The sequence below is a fragment of the Haliotis rubra genome, unplaced genomic scaffold (assembly GCF_003918875.1).
Source record: "Haliotis rubra isolate DU_JTF1 unplaced genomic scaffold, ASM391887v1 Scf1862, whole genome shotgun sequence".
NCBI lineage: Eukaryota > Metazoa > Mollusca > Gastropoda > Lepetellida > Haliotidae > Haliotis > Haliotis rubra.
In genome coordinates this window covers 50,456-63,046 of record NW_025765850.1, presented here as the reverse complement: position 1 = coordinate 63,046, position 12,591 = coordinate 50,456, and the positions used below count along the sequence as shown (strand labels likewise).

Here is a 12,591-nt window from a genome sequence, read left to right as displayed (position 1 = left end):
GTTGTGTACAGGAAGTCGACAGATTCGGGGGCGGAAGTTGCATGGTGTCGGGTGCTTTCTGTGGGAACAACCGTTCCCGACTTCTGGTCATCCGTCGAAACCTCACAGCTGCTGCTTACCGCGACCAGGTTCTCACCCTGAACTCGTTCCTTTCATGGTGGCTCATGGCCCAGGTCTACAGTTCCAGCATGATAATGTTCGGCCGCATACCGCGATGTTGACACGAAATTTCCTTCAAAACGCTGGAATTAACGTCATGGACTGGCCATCGAGGTCCCCTGACCTTAATCCAGTAGAGCACGTTTAGGATGCACTTGTGAGTAGGCTTCGTGGTCTTAGGAACCAACCTCAGAATTTGCAGGAACTTGGCGCTGCCTTGCAAGAGCAATGGCGCAGAATCCCCAACCACGTGTTCACAAGCATCAGGCAGTCGATGAGTAGACGGTGTTTGGCAGTGGTGAATGCGAGGGGAGGCCATAAATGATACTGAACTGAGAAATTTCGCTTTTTTATTCTTGTGACTTGACATTCTGTTTACCCATGTTTTGGAACGGCGGTGTAGCCTAATGGAACTGATTATGGCACTGTCAGTGTATCGAGTACATCACACAGATCTCAGCAATGAAATAATAACAATTTAACCATCTTACTATCTCTTGTTCTTTTATAGTGCCCTGAAAAAAGAATGTGAAGTTTCTTTTTTGACTCAGTATATATATCCATTATTCGGCTAATATGTCTTCGCTGTAATCCACAGTTGCTGCTGGAGTGAGTATGGTTTTGCGCCGCTTTTAGCAATATTCCAGCAATATCACGGCAAGGGACAAACCTGGGTCTTCAGCGGGACGAACGGATGCTTTAATTTGGCTACCCCAAGACCCGATGCTACTGGATCATCCATAATGACATGAATGATTCATTGACGTCCACGTCCCTGATACCCTGCCACTCAAGGACGATACTCACTGATGGACGGTCAGGACGTCTATGGCACTGGCTCCGCCATCGGTCAGGAACCTGGAATTGCATGATCACATTTGACAAGAGAGTATCGAGGAAGGTATCACTTGCATTTACCATATTCGTGTTTGTGGAAACCTGATGTGTGAAAAGATAAAAGCTACCGAATGGTTTAACGCCGCTTTGGATAATGAGGAACGACAGATGGGACTCAGGTTTCAGGCGTTTAAGCAGGGGCAAGGTAAATACAAACCTCAAGGATGCAACTCAAGGGATTGACACACTCGTGCTCCCATGTCAGTTATTGAATGAATGCTTTAGATTTGACACAAAGGGTGAGACTAACATACCATAGTAAGCACAGAGGTGGTTCAGTTTGTAAAACAACATTCTAGCACTGGGTCTCTAAGCACCATATTCCCAAGTGTAGCGTATGAAATGAGTATTTAATGCATACTTGTTTAAAAACTTGTCTTCATAACTGGCCACGTCAGGTCCGAGGATTAGACTAGACTTATAGGCAGTTCCTTGGAGGACTTGTTTCAACTCTTTGAAGTCACTTGCCAGTTGCGCTTTACTGACAGTTGTATTCCATTGTCGGTAATAAAAGTTTGGTGCTTCATGGACAAAACATACGACGGTAATTATGCATTACGAATAACAAGGGATCCTGTCTACACACACAGTATGGTACATCAAGGAGAAGGGAATTAATATACAAATTATATTCATATCATTCTTAATGTTTTAAGGGTGTTGCATTCAATGTTAGTGTGAAAAGACGCAGATAATTCAGTAATAATACGATGTGCCCGTCTATTGTTTAATGCCCAAATATGATACGTGGCACGTATGAACGAAATTATCCAGCCTGATTACGTATCTTGGTGTTGTGGACCTGTTCTGTGCGGATTCCAAGCAACTATATTTAAACTTTTTTAAATGATCTGTGATAGATTTGACATATATATGGCTTCAAACCTACCATTTCCCAGTTCAATCCCGGCAAAAGGATACCCTTTGTCAGAGGAATATTTGAGCAAAAGCTTAGCATTTGATGGGTTCCACTTTGTTCCGTCACGGAGCATTAGGTTAAGACCAATCACCAGTTTGAGTCCAATCTTTTGAACAAACATGTTGAGATCATTCCAGGTCGTTGCTGGAAATATATGTTTCGGATTTGTCTAAAACTATATGGTTTCATATATGTTAAAACAATGAGGCCAACCAAACAATGCATTTTGAAGCGTGGCGTATTTGAATAAAGAAATCCGTCGACAAATGTCAGGATTATTGAATTTTGGGAACGTAGTCATGTTCCTATCTAGGCATATGACAGTCCTCACTAGTAATGGTCGGAAGACGGGGTTTCCAGACGTTGGTCCAGTTAATGCAACAGCATTGACAGTTTTATGGAATGATACTACATGTATTCCAAACTATTGTCCGATCTGGACTCGTTTGTATCAGCACAGTAGTGGACTGAAGTAAAGTTGTTTATATTTGTTTATTGTTGTTCATTTTGGAAGATATGACTATCCTATCCAGCTATCACCTCGGAGCTAGAACTGATGTCCAGTAGCAATGTCGTGAGTCGGGTCGAACACCATGTAGTCCCCTGATGTGCCCCCGACTCTCAGATACCCGGGTGCTAAAGCCTTTCCAAGGGCCAGCGGTTTGGGAGAGCTGTTGATAAAAACATATTTTTAGGCTCAACAAAATGCACTGGTAGTCAAATTACAGTCCTCATAGCAATAAGTTGCAGCGTTTTGGAGCAACGAGTGGGTGTAACTTGCTATATGATCATTGAGCGGTCAATAATAAAGCTGGACAGAAACGCAATCAATGAGAAAAAACATGGCTTCCCTTAAATATTGTGTACATTTCATTTGGTTTAGCTGTTCAGGAAATCTAGACCCAAAAATGAAAGCAAACGTCATGAATTAAAACACAGTATTTGAAATGACTGGTTCCCTTATTCATAATATCTATATTGAATTTGGAAGTGGAATTCGTTAGTAAGCAGTGTACTTAGTGTTTTTCCCTTCTGGCTGTTCTGTTTCATTATACACATGAATCGAAATTCTCCTCGGATTTACCATGTAACAGTCATCAAATAGCAACAAACTCTCTTCCACTGTGATTACACAATGCCATTAAGAAAGTGGTCAAATGTAACATATGTTTTATTCGGGATTACACTTTCTTAGTAAAGTACAAATTCTAGTACTGTTTTTAGTTGAGCCCCATCAGGGATTCTACCCACACCCTCAGAGCCAGGCACCTAATCGTCAGCACACAAAGTCAACCGCCTAACCCGCTCAGCTACCGCGACTTCCACAAAAATGGAAGTTGGACAACTGGTAGTCTAGGCTGCAGGCTTTGTGTACCCCTCTGTTAAGCGTTAAGTGGCACGGCTCCCACGGATATACCACTGATTTCCCAAAGTGAACTAGAAATCGAGGAGACCAGTTGGACATCCTCTATCACATTTAGATCTTTGCATAAGATTCTTTGTGACAACACACTCTAAAGAAGACTCAAGGTGTGTAAAGAAAGTGATTCTTGTGTATTTGTTTTGCTGTGGATATGTAACCGATCTATTTGGATCTATAACCTATTCATCTGGATCCATAACCTATCTATGTGGATCCATAACCTATCTATGTGGATCCATAACCTATCTATGTGGATCAATAACCTATCTATATAGAACCATAACCTATCTATGTGGATCCATAACTTATCTTTGTGGATCTATAAGCTATCTATGTGGATCTATAACGTATCTATATGGATCCATAACATATCTATATGGATCCATAACCTATCTATGTGGATCCATAACCTATTTATGGGGCCCATAACCTATCTATGTGGACCCATAACCTATCTATGTGGACCCATAACCTATCTATGTGGACCCATAACCTAATATCTGGATCCATAACCTATCTATATAGATCGATAACCTATCTGTATGGATCCATAACCTATCTATGTGGATCCATAACCTATCTATGTGGATCTATAACCTATCTATATGGATCTATTACGTATCTATGTGATCCATAACCCATCTATATGGATCTATAACCTATGTATGTGGATCCATAACCCTTTCTATATGGATCCATAACCTCTCTATGTGAGTATATAAGCTATCTATATGGATCTATTACCTGTATATGTTATCCATAGCCTATCTATGTGGATCCATAACCTTCCATGTGGTTCTATAACCTATATATGTGAATCCATAACCTATCTATGTGGTTCTATAACCTATATATGTGAATCCATAACCTATCTATGTGGATCCACAATCTATCTATGTGGGTCTATAACCTATCTATATGGATCCATAACTTATCTATGTGGACCCATAACCTATCTATGTGGATCCATAACCTATCTATGTGGATCCATAACCTATCAATGTGAATCTATAACCGATCTCTCTGTATCCATGGCCTATCTATGTGGATCCATAACCTATCTATATGGATCCAGAACCTATGTATGTGATCCATAACGTATCTATATGGATCCATAGCCTATTTATATAGATCTATAACCTATCTATGTAGATCTATAACCTATCTTTGTGGATCCATAACCTATCTATGTGGATCTATAACCAATCTATTTGGATCCATAACCTATAAATGTGGATCCATAACGTATCGATGTGGATCCATAACCTATTGATGTGAATCTATAACCAGAATGATGACTTCGGTTTTTCCTATTTTGTCTAGCAACATTTTAACAGTTCTAACCTTGGTGTCTAAATTTCACAACTTTAGTGTTCAGTAGACCAGTCTCTTTCAAAACAGAGTTCAAAGACCGCCAAACGTTTTAGGGTAGGCGTGTAGAGAAGGTTATAGAATTTCACATATAACTGACAAAAATTATGTTAGTCATCGCATTTTGTCGCATTTTGTTAATATGGATTCTAATGACCCTAAATATATGTTAAATCATTTCCACCTATCAACAGGACTTGCCTACAACCCCTTCTATCAAGTAACGTAATCTATGTAACAAAATGAACAGACATGTTTGCACAGATGTTATGCCTACCTTACATTGTGAAACTTCAGATTGTACCTCAGCCGACCGCTGTCAATGTTAACCCCGACAAACATGTCATCTATCACCTGCAACACGTGGTTACTTTTAACTCTGATATGTTCGGTGTGCAGGGACACAGTAAACGGCTGTATCCAAGCCAGTCCAAATAAACACAGGAAGATCATATCCATGGTCATGTTAACTGTTTCCCTGTTGTAGGAGGGTAAAGTGCCCTTGCTCTGTGGTGCCGAAAGATAGCAGGTGCTACCAAGCCTTGGCAATAGATAAGGCAGTCCAGATGCGTGTTTCACAACTTGCATGAATTCTAATGCATATATGTATATCAGTGCCTTCTAGTGTTTGATTTGCTATCTAACTACCACCTTGATATCATGTTTCTTAGTTTCAAGGATCGGCTTTATTAATGCTAAGTTTGACTTCCTGCCTGTATTAACATGTCATCTTTAAAATAGAAACCTATTTTCTAAACACATGTCATGCACCTTTGGATTTTATTTCAAAATACAGCCTGATAGCATGTCGTATATTGGAATAAACAAGCACTTTAAACAGATAAGATCAAGACAAATTTGTAAATAATAGAAATGAAAGCTACAAAACCCTATCAATTTCTATACAGGTAATATGTTGGGAAGTAATATAATGATCGGTTAGTGAAAAGGGCACCTGCAAAAATAACTGTCCTGAACATGGTCAGATCTGTCTTAAGGGTTGGCTATAAAGACACATGGAAAGATGGTATGTTTCAGAAAGACACAGTGTTAACGTAGTAATAATAATTAAGGGTCTTAAGGGTTGGCCATAAAGACACATGGAAAGATGGTATGTTTCAGAAAGAGACAGTGTTCACGTAGATATGTTTCCTGTCCATGTCCCTGAAGTGACTGTTTTCCTCTGTGTTACATGACAAACTATTACACATGGATCTGCAGAATAATATCATATGTGTTCCGCACCTTGACGATATATGGGATATGACAGTCTATTAGAAATGTACCTATCCAGACACTTTGGAGGTATCTGTGAATGAGTGCTTGGTGTAATTTATTATGAGACCCTGTCCAGCTGTACATATTGTACCTGTGTGTGAGATATCAATGTACATGTGTCTATAAAATAAAGGACCATTATCCTACATGTGTGCAGACCATAAAGCGTACTCCACTATCCGTAGATAGTGGCAAAAGCCAGTGACTGATGTAATGAAGACTGATCCACGCCGTCCGATGACAATGCCATTGTTTGCCTTTCATACAATTTGAACAACATGTAATGTTTCCAAGCAACTGAGAAATATGGACGGCGTGTATTGTTCGATACGAGGGGAACGCCATGATTGGAATAACTATGTCTATGCATCAATTAAATGAGGATTTGACACTTAATATGTTTTTCCTGTTGGTTCTCAGATAACCAACCTGACGGATTAGTCGAAGATTTCTCTAAATATTGGCATTTTTCATGAAAATAAATGAGGTCGTATGGACATTTCAGTCTTTAACCTTTTGGCAACGTGTCTTTTCTTTGATTAACAAAACGGAGTAAACAATATAATCATATTCCTATGCGAAACAGGACACAAATAGTACCCATGGGGATACTGCCTACTTGTCTAGGTATGCTACTCCCAGCTTTGAACAAGACATCAGACTATTAAACTACTTCTTTCATCAACTGACCAGCATGTAATAATAAAGCTGTCGTACTATATCAATTATGCTCTTATTAAACGTAACAATCTGATAAAAAACATTGTATGTCCATCGTATTTCACTACTTGTACATAATTTACTGCCTGTATCATGATTTGCTGTTTGGATCACTAATTACTACTTATTGCACCATATATATAATGTATATGGGCCGGAGGCCTTTTGTACAATAAACATCTTTGACTTGACTGATACCATGTGTCTGTCAGTGAAATGAACTTGAGTGCATTTGCTGTAGAATTGAATACTCTATCGAAATTAAACAGATGTTCATTTATATATGCGTTTTTTTTCTTATCAAGTTCGGGGAAACAAACTGCATACTTTCTTATTGGCACTCGTTTATATAACTTGAACACAATTTTATCATGAATCACAATGACTAATGTTCACCACCTGTGATAATCCAACGAATCTGAATAGTAATCTTCAAAGCTTGAGTCGATAAAGAAATTCATGTCAAGAAAGCAGGACATAACAAGGTCGACACCATGAAATTACAGGTTCACACCATGACATTACAATGTCGACACAATGACAATACAACATCCAACAATTAAATGCTGTGGATGCATTTAGAATCTGACGATGCGCAAAACATTCACCACCAGTGATATTCTAACAAATTTGAATAATCATCTTCAAAGCTTGAGTCGATAAAGAAGAAAATTATGTCAAGAAAACGAGACATAACAAGGTCGACACCATGACATTACAAGGACGACACCATGACATTACACGGTCCACACTATGCCATTAAAGGTTCACACCATGACATTAAAAGGTCCACACCATGACATTAAAGGTTTACACTAAGACATTACAAAGTCGACACTATGACATTACAATGTCGATACAACATCCAACAATTAAATAGCCACTCATGCCTGTTTGCAGCTCACACACACACTGTATTCACTGTGCTTCTAGGAAAAAGACATACATATTTGTCCTTGACAATTAGTATAACGACTTAAACGTTCAGTAAAATGAAAGTTCTTGGGGCAAACGGAACTATAATTTGACAGGAAATTTCCACCACTGTTACGAACGAGAAACCAAATGAAAATTGGGGGCAAAACGAGTCCCTGGAATCTTATTATTTTCGTTTGTTTGGAAGGAAATGTAATGGTACGACCGATGTTTCAAACTTGGCTGATCATTTGACGGAGTGTTGACGGAGTAAGATCTATCTTGCAACGACCAAAACACTCTCTGTATGGTTACTTGGACTGTGAAGTGTCACAACCAGAATATATTACCCATTACAGACACAATATTGGAAATAACGACACAACACAGTCTATATGAAACCATCTCAGATAACAAGAGATCACACATAAATACAGATTAAGTGTGACATACATTCACTTTACAACCTTGAGACAATGAAGGTAACACTGTCAGCTCTAACATTGGTCACCACCTTCATATCCCACACGTCAACGAGAGGAGTCAATGTCACCGTCACAGTTATAACAACGCAAGTAGTTTCATTTATTGATGACTTATTCATTGGCGTCACTCTGGACGCCCATCTCCTGCCCGCCCCGAAGCACTGGGAAGGATTGGACTTCAAGTAAGTAGGTCAAGGTGACCGGCATAGAAGTCAACAGATGTTGATGATTCTTTTCGTAAGTTAATTATTAGAATTCTGGACACACGTATACTCGTGTATATGGGCACGTCCCATTTACAATCTTGTTTATGCAAACATTTGAAAAACAGAAATGGGATATTAATCACGCTTCGTGATAATTTAATTCAACAAATTCATAGTTTTGAATTCTGGTCTCATTTTCAGAACTAATAATTCATTGTCGTATTCGTGCACACGTTTAAAAGGAGTTAAATGACATCAACCAAGCCACCAACCTTCAGATTAATTCCACTAGTTGACACTTTGTCACACTTTTAGAGATATGGTGTATATCAAATCTTTGTTTCTGCCTCGACGTGGATAGGGGTGAACGTGCTCATTCGTTTATTTATGAACGTATTATATTGTTATATCCCATGTGCTCCAGCTCTCCGAAAGTTCAGGCCCTGGCTAAAGGTTTGGCTCCATGCTATCTGAGGATTGGAGGAACTGCGGGTGATGGCCTGACCTTTGACCCTACAGGTCATGGCACAGCAGATGTCAATCATACATTTACAGGTGCGTGTATCTATTTGTATACGGTATAGTTGGTCATGATACAGACATTTGTAAGTATACATAAATAAATAAATTTAAATCTGCATCTATGAATGCGTATATCAACAAGGACGTTGGAAACTATCAGGTGCATCAACTATGCCACAATGTTGTTTTACTCCACCTCTCAGAAAGTTCAGACCCTGGCTAGAGGTTTGTCCCCCATGCTATCTGAGGGTGATAGTCTGACCTTTGACCCTACAGGTCATAGCAAAGTAGACATCAACCGTGCATTTACTGGCGCGTAAATCTACTCATACTATATATAGTTTGTCGAGCTGTTGCACATGTGCATATCCAGGAGGCCAAAACAGTTAAGTATTTTGGGAATAGGATTAAAGATGCTCCTAATATTCGAACATCATAAGTATTTGGTGATCTCACTATCGTTAGGTATGTTATGTCTGCAGGAGCTACCTGGGATACTGTTAATACATTTGTCCGGGATGTCAACTGGAAGTTTATATTTGTTCTGAACGTACTGAAGAGGAAGGAGGGTCACTGGGATCCTACCAACGCAAAAGAACTGCTGCAATACAACAGTGAAAAGGGGTACCAACTGGCAGGCCTTGAACTTGGAAATGGTATTAAAGTAACCATATAGATGAACACATAACATTACCATTATATTTCTTTAGAATCACTCGAATTCAACATAGCGAATTAATTTACATAGAATGTCTCCAAACTTTGCAAATCTGTTTATGTTCCTTTTCATTAATTTTAGAAATTAACATATTTATGTATATAAACAAATTCAGGGATACAAGCCTTTCAGCATTTTTTCAAAAAGAATAGGATTCAAAAGAAAAGTGATAACTGGATTAAAGACAATGTGCTAAAACGATGAATTTGAACATTTGTTTACGAAAATGATATACTCACTTTTGTTACTAATTTCGTACTCATGTTCCTTCACTAAAAAGAATTTGTTCCAAATGTCAATTTCAACAATAATCCATAACTTGAGAATTTCGTTTCATGTAATGTCTAGAACAATATATTCTAAAAAGTGTTAATTGGCACAGAACCTGACATATTCCCCGGGAAATTGTGCAACGGCTCTTGAAAATCAGGGTACAGGTCCCACTATTATGAATGACTTGAAAATAGCGTTCCTCTTATGTTCTCTTATGCTATTTTTACAGAACCTGACATATTTCCTGAGCAATATAACATCACTGTGAATGGCAGTCAGTTGGGTATGGACTTCTACAACTTCAAGAAGTTGCTCAGAACGACACCAGGATATGCGGTAACACCAGTAATTGGACCTGATGTGGCGTCTGTAATGGGCATAGAACACAGTTTTTGCTGAGTGAGTTCTTTCATCTGGAAGTTGAGTCCATGAACGTACCAACAAACATTGGACATACGTGGAGCATCAGTCAAATCACCATTGAAAATCATTGACGCAAGAGTTAACCTCAACTTACATTTGTGAGCTAGTTGTCACCTTTGTTACATTTGTAACTGCGGATTCGTCGCTTGATGACGGACTTAACAATGTGGAGTTTGACACAAGAGCTAACCTCAGCATACATTTGTAAACAGTCCCGAACGGATTCATCAGTTGGTGTTTGATCTTAAAGAATGTGGAGTTTGATTAATGGTTTGCAGTTATCTAAATGAACAGTCGTTATGAACAAATGACCTATTACCGCACTTCACACTCACAATTTAACTCCACCTTGTTTCCAGTTTCTTCACAGGAGGTGGGGACAAAGCCGTAGACAGGATAACTTTTCACCAGCAGGTTGATTTTGGTATCTATGATATGTTCTAAACTGCTCGATTCTTTACTGTGGATTTTTAAGATTTTGAGCCTACTAACCCTGATTTGATATTTCATTTTCAGTAATGGTCGGAATATATTTGTAGTCCCTGAAAGGTTTTGATCTGTTTCTTTTGAATACACTTTGGAATGTAATACCTGAAACATCACCACACTTTAATCTATGAGAATTCACATCTGCTCCTTCACACGTGAAATATAAAACGTATTTCATCAATCTTTGAATTTCATCTTCACATGTGTCAAATGATGGAATAATATGCGGCTAAATAATGTTATTATGTGTTTGTGATATTTACAACCATAAAAGGTGGATGAAACATTGCTATCAAGCCTACCCTTGTTTCGAACAGATACTACACCAATGGGCATACTGCACAGCTCTCTAATTTTACCGATTCCAAGTTGATGGACTACCTGGTCAGTATTATGGAGACAGGGCTGAATGTGTCAAGACGCACCAACTCACTCACCCCAGTCTGGCTGGGAGAGACATCCTCTGGTTATGGTGGCGGTGCCCCGGGAATCTCCGACAGATACGTCGCTGGGTTTCTGTACGTAAGACAGCAGCATATAGTAAACATTGTCCACATCGTACCTTAATCACCTATACTCGCATAATAATGAATGGCGTCCGTTCGTAATAATTCTTTCCGAAATGATATTTAGGAATCAATGATAGGATTTGACTTTTAATGTAAGCACTTTTGCAAAGTACTAGTAACTGAATAGACGTGTGAGTGTGAAAATGGAATATCTACACCGCCTTTTGAAAGTGTACACTGTCCAGGTGGCTGGACAAGCTTGGTATTGCTGCTAGGATGGGGCTGAAAGCAGTTCTCAGACAGGATTTCTACGCTGGAAGCTATGCACTGATTGACACTTACACCTTTGATCCATTGCCTTTATGTATAGAGAATACCTGTTTCCGTTTTCTTTATGGATTCTATTTCAATATGACTTTTTGTGGATTTTCAGGCATCATACAAATCTCTGATTTTACTGATTTTGACCTGATATGTTAGTTATACAGCAAAGGATATGGAAGCATCAAAACGCACCAAGCCCACAGATATGTTGCATCAATATGTAACAACCACTTGTCCTTTTTACCCCTTGAAAACATTGATGTCTTTGCGGGTATTTGCTGTGTTGGCAGTAGCTCATTATCATAACGTCAAACCACTGTTCCGTTGCAACTTCACTGACTATGTTGTTCACGCATGAAATATATTAAGCACTGAAAGAAATTTCAATCTGGGGGTGAAGTTTTCAAGATGTCTCAACTCTGTAACTGATTTTGTATGCAATGCAGTTGAATAAGCAAGTGTATGAAAACTTACCATCAAACCTACCAACGAAATAAGTTCTGTAACATATTATTTCATTTCCATACATTTCTGTGTGTTCATATCCTGTTATGTGCTTTTAGGCTTGTGAAGGTTATAATAGTTTCTTATTTACAAGTAAATATGTATAACACTTAATCATTTTGTAATTGTTACTTGATAAAGTGGCCTAAATCGCGTTAAAATATCGGTCCACATCGAGCACTATTCTCTTGTTTGGTCAGTGTGGGACCAGGAGAATTATCTAGAAACACGTGATTTTTTTATAATTGTCATTCCCCTACCTTTATTGAATTTAACTGAGAAGAATAGAATATGACCAGAAACATGAGAATATAATTCATAACGAGTTTTGCGATTTTTTATTATTAGGACAAGACAAATAAAAGTTCGGTCATCTTTAAAACCTCTGATAAAAAAAAAGAATTCACCGCCATGCGGCCTTCACGCCATATGGCATATGTTTGAAAATCAAACCCA

At 38.6% G+C, this 12,591-nt stretch overlaps 1 protein-coding gene across 1 annotated transcript; it reads left to right on the top strand.

Annotated features, from left to right (window-relative positions):
* The first annotated feature begins 8,158 nt into the window (after positions 1–8,158).
* LOC124273973 (heparanase-like) lies at positions 8,159–10,577 on the top strand. The gene is made up of 5 exons (XM_046709311.1): positions 8,159–8,349; positions 8,798–8,928; positions 9,378–9,551; positions 10,116–10,222; positions 10,560–10,577. The coding sequence occupies exons 1-5, from the start codon at positions 8,159–8,161 to the stop codon at positions 10,575–10,577; spliced, it is 621 nt and encodes a 206-aa protein (XP_046565267.1).
* The last annotated feature ends 2,014 nt before the right edge of the window (positions 10,578–12,591 follow it).